The sequence below is a fragment of the Carcharodon carcharias genome, chromosome 7 (genome assembly GCF_017639515.1).
Source record: "Carcharodon carcharias isolate sCarCar2 chromosome 7, sCarCar2.pri, whole genome shotgun sequence".
Taxonomy (NCBI): Eukaryota; Metazoa; Chordata; class Chondrichthyes; order Lamniformes; family Lamnidae; genus Carcharodon; species Carcharodon carcharias.
In genome coordinates, this window is record NC_054473.1 from 110,105,078 (window position 1) to 110,124,573 (window position 19,496).

Sequence of the window (19,496 nt, forward strand, 5' to 3'; positions counted from 1 at the left end):
ATGAGAATTTTAAATTCAAGGTGTTGCTGGACAGGGAGCCAATGTAGGTCAGTAAGTTAAGGAAGATGTCCCACAGGTTTGTTGCAAGGGATCACATTACATCACATTTGTCCAGATCATGTACAAAGACAAAGGATGTTGTGAGGTAGAATATGAAATGCATCACTGATGAGTCTTTTCTGTTTTTGCGTTTTACAGTTGGGACCAGGCTGTACACCAGGCGTGTGGGTCTGCAGCACGGATATGATCCTGACTGTCCCCTCCTACCCAGGTAATGTGCCTCAAAGGTATTGTAGAAAGGGAACACAAGTAATTGCAGCATTTTGCAGTGTAAAGGATCACATGGGTGTGGCTTTATACACACCATTGGCACACTCACCCAACATATTCTCTGCCTGTGAGCTTAAGCTGTATGTATTGGATGTATATTTTATCTTGAGTGTACCACAGCTGCTGTCTTTACAGAGCATGCAGGGCTCAGTGAGAATGGAAATGTTGGTTAGATTTCCCTTCTCCAACACCAGCTAACCTCAGCAGAAACTAGGACTGGAACGTGGTCAGTAATATTCTGGGTTAGATACATCTTCTATTGCTCTATAACAGGGTATCTGGTGTATTTATCTCTGAAATAATTAGAGAATTTGTAATTATTTTTACCTATAGCTTTGCCTCGTTTTACATTGAATAGGGGCCTGAGATCCAGCTGTGTGGAGTTCAGAAAATCTATTTGGTCATTTTGTTTTTATAGCATACTTTGGAGGATCGTGTAAACCAGTGGAAGGATTCTCCAGCTAGTTTGACAGTCTTACCAGGCTATTGTTACGATCCCCGAAAAGACTGATAACTTTTTAAAAGGAATTCCCCCACCACGCCAAAAGAAATTACTGAAGGACAAGATTTTACTCTTTAAAACTTTTACAGTAACAAACAAACCAAAAGCCACATAATTCAAACATTAGTTAACAAGCAAATGATACTTCAAATGAAAAGGTAAATTTCACTTCAATTAGTTGATCCAACACAGGTATGTCTTACAGGACCACAAGCACCTGTCAATCCCTGCACACTTGGCACAGCAAGTAGTTCCAATGTTCTCTAACCCTGCTTCTGGTATGTAGGATCGCTTGCATACCCGCTCAATCGATTCAGCCCTCAAATTGCTTTTGCCAGCAGCCTTATTCTACCCAAAGTTCCCAAATATGGTCAACATTGGTAGAACCGCCTTAGCTAGTTTCACAACAGTCTTGAGGCACAGAAACTCCAGAGACTCCCTTCTACACTTTTAAGTGACCTGGTTGGCTCTGGAAAATCTGAAACAGCAGCAATAGTCTTAGCCAATAAACAATTTCTGCTCTCCCTGTCTTCATCTTTTTGTCTTTTTTACTCTATTACACACACAGCTCTTTGTAAAAGATGCATTCTCTGTTCCCCTCAACTGCAGGTTCTGTTCTACACCAAGATATCTGTCTGTTTGTGTTTTGATACGAGCTGTAAACCTATATCCAATTAACAGTCTACTTAACAAAAACAGAATTACCTGGAAAAACTCAGCAGGTCTGGCAGCATCGGCGGAGAAGAAAAGAGTTGACGTTTCGAGTACTCATGACCCTTCGACAGAACTTGAGTTCGAGTCCAAGAAAGAGTTGAAATATAAGCTGGTTTAAGGTGTGTGGGGGGGGGCAGAGAGAGAGAGCGAGAGAGAGAAGTGGAGGGGGGGGGTGTGGTTGTAGGGACAAACAAGCAATGATAGAAGCAGATCATCAAAAGGTGTCAACAACAATAGAACAAAAGAACACATAGGTGTTAAAGTTGGTGATATTATCTAAACGAACGTGCTAATTAAGAATGGATGGTAGGGCACTCAAGGTATAGCTCTAGTGGGGGTGGGGAGAGCATAAAAGATTTTAAGATATTTAAAAATAATGGAAATAGGTGGGAAAAGAAAAATCTATATAATTTATTGGAAAAAAAAGGAAGGGGGAAACAGAAAGGGGGTGGGGATGGGGGAGGGCGCTCACGACCTAAAGTTGTTGAATTCAATATTCAGTCCGGAAGGCTGTAAAGTGCCTAGTCGGAAGATGAGGCGTTGTTCCTCCAGTTTGCGTTGGGCTTCACTGGAACAATGCAGCAAGCCAAGGACAGACATGTGGGCAAGAGAGCAGGGTGGAGTGTTAAAATGGCAAGCGACAGGGAGGTTTGGGTCATTCTTGCGGACAGACTGCAGGTGTTCTGCAAAGCGGTCGCCCAGTTTACGTTTGGTCTCTCCAATGTAGAGGAGACCACATTGGGAGCAACGAATGCAGTAGACTAAGTTGGGGGAAATGCAAGTGAAATGCTGCTTCACTTGAAAGGAGTGTTTGGGCCCATGGACGGTGAGGAGAGAGGAAATGAAGGGGCAGGTGTTGCATCTTTTGCGTGGGCATGGGGTGGTGCCATAGGAGGGGGTTGAGGAGTAGGGGGTGATGGAGGAGTGGACCAGGGTGTCCCGGAGGGAGCGATCCCTACGGAATGCCGATAGGGGGGGTGAAGGGAAGATGTGTTTGCTGGTGGCATCATGCTGGAGTTGGCGGAAATGGCGGAGGATGATCCTTTGAATGCGGAGGCTGCTGGGGTGATAAGTGAGGACAAGGGGGACCCTATCATGTTTCTGGGAGGGAGGAGAAGGCGTGAGGGCGGATGCGTGGGAGATGGGCCGGACACGGTTGAGGGCCCTGTCAACGACCGTGGGTGGAAAACCTCGGTTAAGGAAGAAGGAGGACATGTCAGAGGAACTGTTTTTGAAGGTAGCATCATCGGAACAGATGCGACGGAGGCGAAGGAACTGAGAGAATGGGATGGAGTCCTTACAGGAAGCGGGGTGTGAGGAGCTGTAGTCGAGGTAGCTGTGGGAGTCGGTGGGTTTGTAATGGATATTGGTGGACAGTCTATCACCAGAGATTGAGACAGAGAGGTCAAGGAAGGGAAGGGAAGTGTCAGAGATGGACCATGTGAAAATGATGGAGGGGTGGAGATTGGAAGCAAAATTAATAAATTTTTCCAAGTCCCGACGAGAGCATGAAGCGGCACCGAAGTAATCATCGATGTACCGGAGAAAGAGTTGTGGAAGGGGGCCGGAGTAGGACTGGAACAAGGAATGTTCCACATACCCCATAAAGAGACAGGCATAGCTGGGGCCCATGCAGGTACCCATAGCCACACCTTTTATTTGGAGGAAGTGAGAGGAGTTGAAGGAGAAATTGTTCAGCGTGAGAACAAGTTCAGCCAGACGGAGGAGAGTAGTGGTGGATGGGGATTGTTCCGGCCTCTGTTCGAGGAAGAAGCTAAGGGCCCTCAGACCATCCTGGTGGGGGATGGAGGTGTAGAGGGATTGGACGTCCATGGTGAAGAGGAAGCGGTTGGGGCCAGGGAACTGGAAATTGTTGATGTGACGTAAGGTGTCAGAGGAATCACGGATGTAGGTGGGAAGGGACTGGACAAGGGGAGAGAGAAGGGAATCAAGATAACAAGAAATGAGTTCTGTGGGGCAGGAGCAAGCTGAAACGATCGGTCTAACGGGGCAGTTCTGTTTGTGGATTTTGGGTAGGAGATAGAAGCGGTCCGTCCGAGGTTGGGCGACTATCAGGTTGGAAGCTGTGGGAGGAAGATCCCCAGAGGAGATGAGGTCAGTGACAGTCCTGGAAACAATGGCTTGATGTTCAGTGGTGGGGTCATGGTCCAGGGAGAGGTAGGAGGAAGTGTCTGCGAGTTGACGCTCAGCCTCCGCGAGGTAGAGGTCAGTGCGCCAGACAACAACAGCACCACCCTTGTCAGTGGGTTTGATGACAATGTCAGGGTTGGACCTGAGAGAATGGAGTGCAGTAAGTTCAGAGAGAGACAGGTTAGAATGGGTGAGAGGAGCAGAGAAATTGAGACGACTAATGTCGCGCCGACATTTCTCAATGAAAAGATCAAGAGAAGGTAAGAATCCAGAGGGAGGGGTCCAGGTGGAGGGAGAATATTGGAGATGGGTAAAAGAATCCGTTGAACTGGGAGAGGACTCCTGCCCAAAGAAGTGAGCCCGGAGACGAAGACGGCGGAAGAAGAGTTCAGCATCATGCCGAGCCCGAAATTAATTGAGGTGAGGGCGTAAGGGTATGAAACTAAGTCCTTTGCTGAGCACTGAACGTTCAGCATCAGAGAGGGGAAGGTCAGGGGGTATAGTGAATACATGGCTGGGGTTGGGATTGGAAGATGGGATGGGGACGGAGGGACGGGCAGGGGTGGAGGGTCCTAGATGGGTATTGGTGTCGATGAGTTGTTGGAGCTTGCGTTCCTTAGCACTTGAGAGAAAGAGAAAAAGTTTCTTGTTGAGACTTCGGATGAGCCGAAGAATAAAATGAAACTGGGTGCACGCGCAGCTTTGAAAAAGGGTACGGCGGTGCTGCTGGAGGGAGAGGTCGAGTGTGGTCATATGGCGGCGCATGGCACTGAGTGTGGATTTCAGAATGTGACGGGAACAGCAATCCGAGAAACGTTTTATGTCCCGGAGATACCTGTAATCCTGGGTGGCGTCGAAACATGAGGGGTGGAATTTCAGTTGAAATCCACGTGGGGTAAGTCGGAGACGGAGACAGTCACTGAGAAAGGAGATATGGCTGTGAAAGCGGGTTTTAGTAAACACCTTGTCAAACACCAGGAGGGAAATGGAAAGCAATGAAGGTGAGCAAGGCAAAAGAGAGGAACGGAAATCTTGTCGCAGAAAAGAACAGAACTTCTTCAAGGAGGTAGGCATTTCTTGAAGAGCAGTGGCAGTCAATTAAACACAGAGATAAAGACAAAAAAACTGCGGATGCTGGAAATCCAAAACAAAAACAGAATTACCTGGAAAAACTCAGCAGGTCTGGCAGCATCGGCGGAGAAGCCACTGCTCTTCAAGAAATGCCTACCTCCTTGAAGAAGTTCTGTTCTTTTCTGCGACAAGATTTCCGTTCCTCTCTTTTGCCTTGCTCACCTTCATTGCTTTCCATTTCCCTCCTGGTGTTTGACAAGGTGTTTACTAAAACCCGCTTTCACAGCCATATCTCCTTTCTCAATGACTGTCTCCGTCTCCGACTTACCCCACGTGGATTTCGACTGAAATTCCACCCCTCATGTTTCGAACCCACCCAGGATTACAGGTATCTCCGGGACATAAAACATTTCTCGGACTGCTGTTCCCGTCACATTCTGAAATCCACACTCAGTGCCATGCGCCGCCATATGAACCTCTCCCTCCAGCAGCACCGCCGTACCCTTTTTCAAAGCTGCGCGTGCCCCCAGTTTCATTTTATTCTTCGGCTCATCCAACGCCTCAACAAGAAACTTTTTCTCTTTCTCTCAAGTGCTAAGGAACGCAAGCTCCAACAACTCATCGACACCAACATCCATCTAGGACCCTCCACCCCTGCCCGTCCCTCCGTCCCCACCCCATCTTCCAATCCCAACCCCAGCCATGTATTCACTATACCCCCTGACCTTCCCCTCTCCGATGCTGAACATTCAGTGCTCAGCAAAGGACTTAGTTTCATACCCTTACGCCCTCACCTCAATTAATTTCGGGCTCGGCATGATGCTGAACTCTTCTTCCGCCGTCTTCGTCTCCGGGCTCACTTCTTTGGGCAGGAGTCCTCTCCCAGTTCAACGGATCCTTTTACCCATCTCCAATATTCTCCCTCCACCTGGACCCCTCCCTCTGGATTCTTACCTTCTCTTGATCTTTTCATTGAGAAATGTCGGCGCGACATTAGTCGTCTCAATTTCTCTGCTCCTCTCACCCATTCTAACCTGTCTCTCTCTGAACTTACTGCACTCCATTCTCTCAGGTCCAACCCTGACATTGTCATCAAACCCACTGACAAGGGTGGTGCTGTTGTTGTCTGGCGCACTGACCTCTACCTCGCGGAGGCTGAGCGTCAACTCGCAGACACCTCCTCCTACCTCTCCCTGGACCATGACCCCACCACTGAACATCAAGCCATTGTTTCCAGGACTGTCACTGACCTCATCTCCTCTGGGGATCTTCCTCCCACAGCTTCCAACCTGATAGTCGCCCAACCTCGGACGGTCCGCTTCTATCTCCTACCCAAAATCCACAAACAGAACTGCCCCGTTAGACCGATCGTCTCAGCTTGCTCCTGCCCCTCAGAACTCATTTCTCGTTATCTTGACTCCCTTCTCTCTCCCCTTGTCCAGTCCCTTCCCACCTACATCCGTGATTCCTCTGACTCCTTACGTCACATCAACAATTTCCAGTTCCCTGGCCCCAACCGCTTCCTCTTCACCATGGACGTCCAATCCCTCTACACCTCCATCCCCCACCAGGATGGTCTGAGGGCCCTTAGCTTCTTCCTCGAACAGAGGCCGGAACAATCCCCATCCACCACTACTCTCCTCCGTCTGGTTGAACTTGTTCTCACGCTGAACAATTTCTCCTTCAGCTCCTCTCACTTCCTCCAAATAAAAGGTGTGGCTATGGGTACCCGCATGGGCCCCAGCTATGCCTGTCTCTTTATGGGGTATGTGGAACATTCCTTGTTCCAGTCCTACTCCGGCCCCCCTCCACAACTCTTTCTCCGGTACATCGATGATTACTTCGGTGCCACTTCATGCTCTCGTCGGGACTTGGAAAAATTTATTAATTTTGCTTCCAATCTCCACCCCTCCATCATTTTCACGTGGTCCATCTCTGACACTTCCCTTCCCTTCCTTGACCTCTCTGTCTCAATCTCTGGTGATAGACTGTCCACCAATATCCATTACAAACCCACCGACTCCCACAGCTACCTCGACTACAGCTCCTTACACCCCGCTTCCTGTAAGGACTCCATCCCATTCTCTCAGTTCTTTCGCCTCCGTCGCATCTGTTCCGATGATGCCACCTTCAAAACCAGTTCCTCTGACATGTCCTCCTTTCTTAACCGAGGTTTTCCACCCACGGTCTTTGACAGGGCCCTCAACCGTGTCCGGCCCATCTCCCACGCATCCGCCCTCACGCCTTCTCCCTCCCAGAAACATGATAGGGTCCCCCTTGTCCTCACCTATCACCCCAGCAGCCTCCGCATTCAAAGGATCATCCTCCGCCATTTCCGCCAACTCCAGCATGATGCCACCACCAAACGCATCTTCCCTTCACCCCCACTATCGGCATTCCGTAGGTATCGCTCCCTCCGGGACACCCTGGTCCACTCCTCCATCACCCCCTACTCCTCAACCCCCTCCTATGGCACCACCCCATGCCCACACAAAAGATGCAATACCTGCCCCTTCACTTCCTCTCTCCTCACTGTCCAAGGGCCCAAACACTCCTTTCAAGTGAAGCAGCTTTTCACTTGCATTTCCCCCAACTTAGTCTACTGCATTCGTTGCTCCCAATGTGGTCTCCTCTACATTGGAGAGACCAAACGTAAACTGGGCGACCGCTTTGCAGAACACCTGCAGTCTGTCCGCAAGAATGACCCAAACCTCCCTGTCGCTTGCCATTTTAACACTCCACCCTGCTCTCTTGCCCACATGTCTGTCCTTGGCTTGCTGCATTGTTCCAGTGAAGCCCAACGCAAACTGGAGGAACAACACCTCATCTTCCGACTAGGCACTTTACAGCCTTCCGGACTGAATATTGAATTCAACAACTTTAGGTCGTGAGCTCCCTCCCCCATCCCCACCCCCTTTCTGTTTCCCCCTTCCTTTTTTTTCCAATAAATTATATAGATTTTTCTTTTCCCACCTATTTCCATTATTTTTAAATATCTTAAAATCTTTTATGCTCTTCCCACCCCTACTAGAGCTATACCTTGAGTGCCCTACCATCCATTCTTAATTAGCACATTCATTTAGATAATATCACCAACTTTAACACCTATGTGTTCTTTTGTTCTATTGTTGTTGACATCTTTTGATGATCTGCTTCTATCATTGCTTGTTTGTCCCTACAACCACACCCCCCCCTCCACTTCTCTCTCTCACTCTCTCTCTGCCCCCCCTACACACCTTAAACCAGCTTATATTTCAACTCTTTCTTGGACTCGAACTCAGGTTCTTTCGAAGGGTCATGAGTACTCGAAACGTCAACTCTTTTCTTCTCCGCCGATGCTGCCAGACCTGCTGAGTTTTTCTAGGTAATTCTGTTTTTGTTTTGGATTTCCAGCATCCGCTGTTTTTTTGTTTTTATAACAGTCTACTTATCTTATTCTTAGCTGCATAACAACCTAGATCACTAGAGTACTTCTTAGAAGTCTAAGGGCACATTGCCAGAATTATCTTAGTTTCACTTTAAACTTTAAGGGACCTTCCCAATTGAAAATACAGGCTTTTCTCCAAAGCACAAGGGCCACCACACCAACGCTGAATGCTCATTCTATGGTGTAACTAACTTTGTAGCAGCCAGTAGGGACTTTACAACCTCAGCAGAAACTTGGAATGGAACGTGGTCAGTAATATTCTGGGTTAGATACATCTTCTATTGCTCTATAACAGAGTATCTGGTGTATTTATCTCTGAAACAATTAGAGAATTTGTAATTATTTTTACCTATAGCTTTGTCTCGTTTTACATTGAATAAGGCCCCCACAATCGATTCAGTGAGGTGGGAGACATCAACACCCAGCAGACATGAGTATCCTTCTAAATGTCAACCCAGAATTCTGAGCCAGAGTTCCAGTCTCCACTTGTTGGAACTGTCTGGAGCAGGGTTTGAACCCTGCACCTTCTGTCTCGGATGGAATGCTACCAACAAAGCCAAAGGCGCTCTTCTATATTTCCAGTGAATATATCCTCACCAAACCAACTGAGTGCTACAGCAGAAGGCAATTCCCCGGCAGTTCTCCAGTACCCTGTGATTGCTATTATGTGGATACCAACCCAATCATAAGAATTTTATCTTTTCAGTAATTTTAAGAACTTAAAGCTATTTGCGGAAAGATCTTGCATTTCTTCCTTGAATCATTGGAATTCACAGCACAGAAGGAGGCCATTTGGCCCATCATGCCCACACCAGCCAAAAAGTAGCCATTTTCCCCCAAAAATTAACTTGAAAATTACAGAAAGTGCAATAAGATTCAATTTGTCTCCATACAGTATGTTCCAGTCCTAGGTGCCTCTATACATTCTATTTACAATGTATATTCCCTGTCAGACATACAGCCTGAGGGCAAAAACGTTCCAAATTGAAACATTACAAAGTGCAATAGAATTCAACTTTCTTTCATACAGCATGTTCCTCTCTGAGGTGCCTCAATACAAGTTCAATACTCTTGATATTCACAAAGTACACTCAATGTCGGGAAAACAGCCCAATGGGTTATACAAATTTTCCAACCCCTCAGTGCACTGTAGCTGAAAGGCCTTAGACAGCAACTTTTCCCATTGTACCTCTGCAGCAGTTGCCCCAAGTTTTAACGCATCCCTCGGCATGTAGTCCTGGAGTCCTGGATCTTGAAATGTGCCAGTCCACAACACTTGGTCAAGGTTAACTCTTGGAAAACCAGCAAGCTTTGGGCAGACCAAAGTACATCTTTCACCGAGTTGATGATCCTCCAGCTGCAATTGATGTTTATCTCAATGTGCATCTCTGAGAACAGCCCAGAGGCTGGTCGGCCGTACCAGCCGACAAGTAGCCACCCAGCCTAATCCTATTTTCCAACTGTTAGTCCATAGCCTTTAGCATCTTTGAAGACCTCAGGATACCCTAAGCACTTTACAATCAATGAAGTACTTTTAAAGTGCAGACACCATTGCAATGTAGGAAACATTTACTGCATGCATGCATCAAGGTCCCATAAAAGGCATTGAAATCATGACTGCCCAAATAATTTGTTTTTTTAATTACGTTGATTGAGGGATATATATTAACTAGGACACCAGGGATAATTCACTCCCCTGCTTGTCTTCCAATACTGCCATGGAATCTTTTACATCCAACTGAGAGTCCAAATGGGGCCACTGTTTAACGTGTCATCCGAAAGTCGGCACCTCCGACTATGCAGCACACTCTCAAAATTGCACAATGAATGTTAGCCTAGGTTTTCTCCTCACAATGTTCTGACTGAGGCAATAGTGTGTTACCACTTGTTTAACATCTTTCAAAATGTTTAAAAGTCTGTGGCTTTTAAATCAAAAAATAGTCTAATTCATTCAGATTCCTCTCCTGTGGAGTAGCAATGCTGAACAAAAATGATTTGCCAGTGCTCATTAAATATTTCAGTAGCCCTGTGAAGGATTGTAAAGTTGTGCTTAATAGTGCGAGGAGCAGATGTGCAGAATGGACGTGGAACAACCTCCATGATTATTAATAAACGTTTAAAAGCAGATTCCTCTCTGTGTACAAATAGGAATGGCACATGTATTTACATGTCTGGAAAGCTTATGTGGAAAAATGCTCACCTCTCCATGCTGTTATCACACACACTGACGTACTTTACTTCAATAACAACAACAGTTTGCTTTTATAAAGCGCCTTTATCTAGTAAAATATCGCAAAATATTTACAGGAGTCCAATCAGATAAAAATTAACACCAAACCAAAGAACATGACATTAGGACAGGTTTAAGAAATATCTTAATGGAGGAGAGTGAGATGGAGAGGCCGAGAAGTTCAGTGAAGAAATTCCAGAGATTAGGGCCCAGCCAACTAAAGACACAGCTAATAATGGTGGGACAAAAGGAATGGGGGATGGACAAGACGCCAGAATTGGGAAAAACTGAAAATTCTTGGAGAGTTGTAAGAATGATGGAGGTTACAGAGATAGGATGGGGGTACCAGAGGCCCAAGTAGCACATGCTCCAGTACCTCTCCCATCATAAGGTCCTTCATGTGTGAATATGGATTGTGTTGGAAGGCTATTTGGCAGTAGTGAAACTGGATTCTGTCCTTGCATAATACACATGCTGAAGAACATACACTTTTGTGGGGTATTTCTGTGCTGCTGCTACCTGAGGAAATATGAGAAGCAACAATCTGTCCTTTCAATGTTGAGTAATGTTACAGACAGGAGGGGTTTAATTTAGGCAGCCCTGATTTCTCCTCTCACCACCCATCTGTAAACAGCAAATTGTTTTTTGATTTTCCCCCTTTATATGTGGTGGCGTATTTTCCAACCCCTCAGTTTTAGCGTGATCCAATTCTCAATTAACATTCCCACAGCAAACTGGAGCCAGGATGAACTAAAAGGGTTAGTTTATATTACACACACTCAAAACGTGGGAGTGAGTGTTGCTACGTAGCCACCAGTATATTCATACAATAAAAGAGGGATAAAGGAAAGAAAGAGGTACAGGGCAAAGACCACAGAGAAGATAAGAATTATTGTTTCATGCGCGTCCAGGTCAGAAGTCCAATGGTGTATTCTTTCAGAGCCGGCAGGTTGAAGACGGATGCTGGGTAATCCACTTTTCCATAGAGATGACTACCCTGATGGGATAAGCGCATAGAGATGAATTAGTCTTTTGGTGCTGGTAGTGAAGTTCAGAAATTCCAGTAGAAAGCAGTGTAAGTGGAGAGCCAGGTATTCAAAAACCTGGACTGAGCCTTTTCCTGCTGCTACCTGCCAGCTGGAAAATAGCAGTTGTCTTCAGGCAATATTACAGGGTGGTGGGGGGGCGTTGGGGGGGGGGGGGGTGTTGTGGTGGGTGAGCGCAGGGATGTCATGTTATATGACTCCCATTTCTCCAACTTGATTTGGACAAGGTCAGGATTTTTGAGATGGTTGCTGTTTCAGCTATTAATAAGTTCAACAGAGGTTTTAGGGTCCTTTTGTCCTCACAGACGGATCATCTCTGTTGGCCAGGGGACTGGTTTTAGAAATGTATAAGAGTCTTTGTACGATTCCTTGGGATTTGATCTATGCAGTCACAGGGACATTAGTGCCTCTTTAGAAATAACAAGGTTGCTGGTCTGAAGGCCAGAAATTCCTTTATCATGGCTTCCTTCAGTTTAAGCCTTTGTCCAGTTTTAAAAAAAATATATAGGTTAACCAGGATGATATATATATTTAATAAAAATATAGAATGAGGTCTTAGCCCCCTGACAGTGGAAAGGAATTTTTTGGGAGGAGTGGAAGTAAAAATATTACTTCTACATCCAACTTGCAGATGCATCATAAATGTTATCATATAGTACATGGCAAATATTTCCTTGCTGCTGGATTGCCCCTTTACTATGTTGTTTCTGTTCTCCGTTTGCCCAATTGCATTTCCATCAGTATTCATCGACTTTCTTTTCTGATTGGTACCTTCATGTTGCAGAGGAAATTGTCCTAAATTTCTTCCAGTTTAAAAATGTTCAGGGAATATAGTAGCCAGAATTTCTATATCGTCTTATATGCAAAAACAGAGATGAACAAAACCTGGGAATTATAAGCCACTCAGCTCGCCGTCAATAATAGAAAGCATCATAGAAATTTACAGCATGGAAGGAGGCCATTTACCTCATCATGTTAACGCCGGCCAACAAGTAGCCCATCTAGCTTAATCCCACTTTCCAGCTCTTGGTCCATAGCCATGTAGATTGCAACGCTTCACATACATATTGTTACGAATGCAAAGTTTATAAGATGGTTATCTTTTGGGACTGTCTCTTTAATTTAAGGTAAAATGGAGTAGTGGAAGGGGTCAATGGGACCTACTCCAAATTCTGCCTGACAACAAGCTTAGTTGCTTGGTTGCTATGGGGAAAGTGGGGCCCAGGTTGATTTAGTGATAAGAAGGTGCAAGATGTCCAATGGCAAGAGCAGTTGTGCCGACTGTGGGTAGACTGTTAGTCTCCAAGTCTCACAAGGCGTTAGGACTGTCAGGTTTTATAAGTGGTCTGTTTAATTCCAAGGTAGAATGGATTTGAGGTTGTGGAAGATAGCTAATTAGCATTTCTACCTGGATACAAGGCCCAGTCAGTACTCTGCCTATCGTGAACTGCTGAATGGACATGCTTTTTGATATGATCCGCCAGTCTTTGAGACATATAGTGTACATACCTGGCATCGCACTGGTACTGAAATTCATATACCACAGTAATCATTTGTGTGATAGGCAGAATTGTCTTTTTGGCTTAACAGCAACATCCTGTTAGTGGAAAACACCACTTGTGCACAGTAGAAGTGCGAAACTGCTAGCTTTACCTGTTGCTCAAATTTTTTGAGTTATCTTAACTTTCCAATATATTATGAGGTAGACTGGGCCGAAAAGTCAGAAATTGCTGGCCTTCAGTCCCTTCATGAATGTGCACGACAAAAAATCAACAATGATTTGATCAGGGTAGTAACAAACCCATTAGCAGATTTCTCAGCTGGCAAGTTGGTGAAAGGGAGCTTATTAAACTGCACCATTTCAAAGGTGAATTTGAGTGCAGGATGGAGCTCATTAAGGTGTGTAAAGAAATTCCTACATGCAGCTCTAGATTCAGATTTAACAAACGTATCATATACGTATCAGAAATATACAAGGAATGGTAGGATGCTATGGGTCATTCATGAAAAATGCATTTCTCTTGCAAACCGGCAGAAATGTTAGTGAGAACTGGCCCTAGAGAGTAGCAACACCATATATTTGGGCATACATAGTGTCATTAAAGCTGAATTCAGCTGTGCGAGTTGCTAAGTTCATAACTTCGATGAATACAAATTTAGAACATGGTGACACATCTAGATTGTCATGACATAATGACGCTGCATGATATAATGACGGCTTCCTTGAACAGCACTTTAGCGAATATGCTCACAGTGTCGATCAAGCACATAGACACGAAATTGCTGATGATATGCAGATCGTATATAGTCTTTGCAAAAGTGAAGGAATCCATCACTGCATATGTGGAATACTCAGAACTGGCTGCAGCAATTTGTTCAACCATTTGGTCAATTCATGTTGTGCAAACCAGTCACAGATGAGACAGTGTGAAATGGGACATCACTTTTGTTTGTCTTGGGCAGCCTGTACAAAAGTGGACATAGGATTTGCTCTCATGGTTCACTATCATATACATCACAAGATAGCTCGTTAATTACGCATGTTACTAAAAATTTTTTTTCGTAATTTGCTTTTTAGCAGGGCAGTGCAATCATGCTTGGCGGCGGGTCCAATGGATATGAATTTGGATCTGTCATGAAGAACGGTGTGCATTTTGTGAATATAGTTGTGCTTGTTAAGAATGACTATTCCAGTCTCTTTATTCGGCTTGCAAATATTATGGGTGGAATCATCCGGTCCTGTTGGTGGCGGGCATCGTGGTGGGTGAGGGGGAAATAATTCCACAAGAGGGGCAAAAAATCGGTTTCACACTTGTGTGAAAGCACAGCGAGACCTTCCGATGGTGTCCATCATGGCAGAACATGAATCCCACTGGAGGCCGGCATGAACCCAATTTCGTCTGGTTAATGGGATGCAAAGTAAGGCCCGAGCAGAATCGTGCCCCCATTCCTAATTTATCATTACGCCAGTGGGAAAACACACCAGCCCAGAACACATCTGGACAAGTGTGACGTGCTATTAGGGACTTACTATTAGGGCCTTGTTCAGATCGTGAACATCCAAGGAGAAGATGATGCTGGAGCCCCTACAGCGACCAGACCCTGAGAAACACGTGGGAAGCAGCTCATGGAAAGTGGGAGGACTCCACTGGTGATTTGAGTCTGCTTTGGAACATCACAGTCTTGACCATGAGCCGCTACAGATGATCGGCAAGTTCTAGGTGTGACTGGGAGAGAAAGGTGTTCTGAGTGGGGGTGAGGTTGGGAGGGGGGATGGGGTGAGGTTGGGAGGTGGGGACGAAGGTGTCGGGGTGGGGTGTGTGATGTTGGGAGGAGCAGGAATGAAGGTTTTTGGTGGGGTGAGGTTGGGAGCGGGGAGGATGGAGTATGGGGTGAGGGGATGTAACAGGGGAGAATGCAGCAGGTGAGGAGAAAGATGTAAGGGCGGGAGTTCGGAGGGGGGATGTTGTCCGGGAGAAGGAGGGAGTTCAGAGGGGTGAAGTTGTCCAAGGGGAGGAGGGAGTTCGGGGAGTGGGGAGGAAGATGTCCGGGGGGAAGAGGGATTAAGGTGGGGGGATGGGGGATGTCCAGGTGAAGGTGCTAGGCAGGGGCCTGTGGAATCAATGACTGCCTCCTGGGGAGCAAACTGAGGGTACGTGTGATCGGAGTATGAGAGGGGCAGAGGGAGCCAGTAGGATTGGGGTGTGAGGGTGCGGTGGTAGCGGTAGAAGGGGCAGCAGGGGTGGTGAGGACTTGGAGGCAGACATGGTCCCTAGTGGTAGGAAAGGAGGAGGCCGGGGAGGTCACTGTGGGTGGCGGTGGGGTTCTCAGGAACGTAGGGAATGTGCACGTTCATCTGGACATCCTAGAAAGACAAGGGTTCCGGTTGGTAGGCGACGGTGGGGAGGTGGCGGAAGGTGATGCCAGATGGGTCAGCGATGATGGGGGAAGGGACATGGGTGTTTGTGGGAGGTGAAAAGATGGGGAAGCTTACGAAAAACTTGACTATGACCATTTTTTTCAAATCGAAAATGAATGGAGCTTCGTGTTGGACGGACACAGATGCTGCATGGGAGTGCAATCACTGGGTGGGCAGAGATGCAGGTCAGCTCAGATGGACAACTGAAAGCAAAATGCTTGGGACAATGGGATGAGTATGACGGATGAAGCCTCCATGTCCGTGAGAGAGTGCTTTCATGATGCTCCGAAAGGCCCTGACACACACACACACTCACTCACTCACTCACTCACTCACTCACTCACTCACTCACACTCTCACACACATTTCTCCCTCCAGAATCACTCATGCGCCGGCTGTGTGCAACTGAACTGCTAGTTGGGATGGTATGCAGCGGGAGGACTCACAAAGCCTGTCAGTGAAGCTGAAAGATATTACTCAATATTCAGTGAAAGTGAATACAAATTGTGTTCACCTGTGCAACCACTTGTGATCAGAATTTCTTAACTTTTCCAGGCCTACCATTTCTTCTAGGTGCTGCCCTGATATTTGCAGCTTAGATGGAGACAGCTTGTGCAATAGTTGGCCCCATTGCCTCTGATGATTTAGATGTGCGTCCTCTGGAGACCCAAGGCCTTGAGGGTCCCGACTTGCTTTGGCTGTCCTCCTGTGGGCCAGCTGCTCCCTCTGCAGTGACAGAAGATGAGGTTGAGGGGTCACAGGCAAAGGGGACTCAGAGAGGGCAGACAGACTCTGAGATTCCTGAATGGATGACTCATGGCTGTCCAGTTGCCGCTCCTCCTCCCTCTGGGTGCCCGAATGCCCCGGCCTGACTCCTTCAGGGGAAGGAGCACCTGAAAGGACATCGAAGTGCTCCATTTCCACTTGCTTTACCACTGCGGGAACTCACCCATGGCTACCACAGCGGAGTGCAGGTCTGTGTGCATCTCCACATTATGCTGGAGCAAGGTCTCCGTGGCTTCCGCCATCCTTTCCTTGGAGACCTCCATGCACACACACTTCATCAGAGAGTAGGTGGATGCACCCCTCCAACTTGTGTGTCACTTTGTTGAGAGCTTCCAACACTCTGTGTGATGTTCCCAGCCTCCTGCTGACTCTCCACAATGGGAGGCTGAATTCAGAGGCTCGTCATCTGCCTTGGTCCTCACACTTGCTTCTTCCCCAGCAGTCCACCGAGTGCTGGGGAGCTTGGCTAAACCTGCCTCCTCCTGAGGACATGTGTCCATGCAGTGACCACCAAATTGTGAACCTGAGCCTGTTCTAGATCTAGGGCCCACCGAGGTCTGTGTTTCTGCATGGGTGGAGGGTGTGGGTAAGCGCTGTGATGGATCTTCCAGGCTGCTTATTTCCAGCTCTTCAGCAGAAGAGTTGTCCTCTTGGCTGGAGGTGAGGATGTGGATGGAGCTGAGGGACTGGCTGGCTGAGGACATTGGTCATTTGGAAGAGCTCCCTGTGAACCAAAAGAGAGGTAATTATTGCATGGCAGCAGAGTCAAAAACGGGAGAGCACTCACAGTTGCGTTCAGAGAGAGATGATGTGGTGTAAGACCCTCAGGTGGATGGTTGCTGCCAACCTCACCATCGCTGCAGGCATAATCCACATTCTCACCAGTCAATGCGATGGCACAGTCCTCAAAGTGAGTGAGGTGCCTAATGTGGGCTACTCCACCCCGGTCTGGGACCTCTCCCTGTTATGAGCAGACTTCTCCTGCATGAAAACAGACGGAGAGAGTGCGAGCAGGACACATGGCACTGTGTGGAATGTTTGTGCGATGAGTGGAGCCATGGATGGGATGAGACCGCGAGCTCCAGAGGATATGAGCCTGATGGAACTGTGAGGGTGTGTGTGAGAGTTAGTGGTGTTGTCCCTCAAGGTGTGAGATCCCTATGGATGTGTGAGGGTTTGGAACTGTGTGAGTTGCAAGTGATGAGATGGTTGACTTACCCTGGCAGAACGGATGAAATCATTCATCTCCTTCCTGCACTGGATGGCTGACATCCCCTGTGCTCTGGTGGCACTGACTGTCACTGCCACTGCTTCCCAGGTCAGATTGGTGGCTCTGGTGGACCTCCTGTGGCCAGAGCAGGATGTAGAGGACATCACGGCAGCTTTCTACTGTCAAGAACTTCCTTCAAAAGAAGAAAACGAAAAGAAAGACTTGCATTTATATAGCGCATTTCACCACCTCAGGACATCCCAAGGTGCTTTACAGCCAATTAAGTAGTTTTGAAGTGTAGTTCCCCTCCAAGACACTCACCATCCTGACTTGGAAATACATCGCCGTTCTTTCACTGTCACCAGATCAAAATCCTGGAATTCCCTTCCTAACAACATTGTGGGTGACAGTAGTTCAAGAAGGCGGCTCACCATCACCTTCTCAAAGGCATAGGAATAAGCATTCCAGCGATGCTCATATCCCATGAAAGAATAAAAAGAAAATGACTGTTAAACCTCAGATACTGAAGCAGTCCATGTCCAAATGCAGAAAGACCTGGACATTATTCAGGCTTAGGCTGACAAGTGGCAAGTAACATTCGCGCCACACAAGTGCCAGGCCATAACCATCTCCAACAAAAGTCAATCTATCCATCGCCCCTTGACATTCAATGGCATTACCATCATTGAATCCCTCACTATCAACTACCTGGAGGCTTACCAATGATCAGAAACTGAACTGGACTAGCCATACAAATACTCTGACTAAACGAGGAATCTAAGGATAGGAATCCTGCAGCGCATAACTCACTTCCTGACTCCCCAAAACCTATTTGCCATCTACAAGGCACAAGCCAGGAGTGTGATGGAACACTTTCCACTTGCCCAGATAAGTGCAGCTCCAACAACACTCAAGAAGCCCGACGCCATCCAGGACAAAGCAGCCTGCTTGATTGGCACCCTATTCATAAACATTCACTCCCTCCACCAACGACGCACAGTGGCAGCAGTGTGTACCATCTACACGATGCACTGCAGGAACTCACCAAGCCTCCTTAGACAGCGCCTTGCAAACCCATGACCACTACCATCTAGAAAGACAAGGGCAGCTGACAGATGGAGACACCATCACCTGGAAGTTCCCCTCCAAGTCACCCACCATCCTGACTTGGAAATATAACACATTTCCTTCGCTGTCACTGAGTCAAAATCCTGGAATGCTGTCCCTAACAGCACTGTGGGTGTACCTACACCACATGGACTTGCAGTGGTTCAAGAAGGCAGCTCACCACCACCTTCTCAAGGACAACTAGGGATGGACAATAAATGCTGGTCTAACCAGTGATGCTCACATCCCATGAATGGATAAAAACAAATAATGTAGGAAACAGTGCACCCACAGTAAGATCCCTTGAACTGCAACAAAATAATGACCAGATAATAAGTTTTAGTGATGGTGATGAAGAGGTAAAGATTGCCCAGGGTTCTTTGAAACAGTGCTAGGGGATCTTTCACTCCCACCCGACAAAACAGGCTTGGTTTAACATCTCATCCGAAAGATGACACCACTCTCCTCAGTACCACACTTGAGTTCATCCTAGATGAAGCCGTGTTTCCCAACTTTCTGCACTGTCTGTTTGATTCCAATCACAGTAGCATAGACTTTCAGCTCTCTAATTTGAAGGGGAAAGTGGAATCGAAGGCACAAACTGTCGTCAGTCTTTTTTCCTTCAGTAAATCTTCTCACTCAGACACGTGACACGAAGCATTTTAAGTTGTGTACATTATCAGCTTTTTCATGACAGGCAGCAATTTGATAAAGGTGCCCTTCTAATCAAATTCTGCTCTTTAATCTCGCTCAGTTTGAAGGTTTCCTGGGACCTAATTCAAAGCTCCTGATCACATGCAGCTCAGTAAGCTGTATCAGGATGCTGATGATGTCCATTCCCTATCTAATTCTCTGGAGAACAGCGCACTGTTTAATCAGCTCTGCTTTTCGTTTACCAAGATTGATAAGTTCCATTCAGTGAAAGATGCTGTGTGATGGTCTGGCTGTCTCCAAAGTCCCAATGTAGTCCGTCTTAGCTCCCCCAAGAGATGGTTGATTGGCT

At 46.8% G+C, this 19,496-nt stretch overlaps 1 protein-coding gene across 4 annotated transcripts in view; it reads left to right on the forward strand.

The window, feature by feature from the left end:
- Positions 1-19,496, forward strand: part of LOC121279952 (L-fucose kinase) — a 392,301-nt gene that overhangs the window by 290,485 nt on the left and 82,320 nt on the right. For all 4 annotated transcript variants that reach the window (XM_041191553.1, XM_041191550.1, XM_041191552.1 and 1 more), the window contains one exon: positions 199-271. In XM_041191553.1, coding sequence (XP_041047487.1) covers positions 199-271 — 73 coding nt within the window. The remainder of the gene's footprint in view (positions 1-198; positions 272-19,496) is intronic.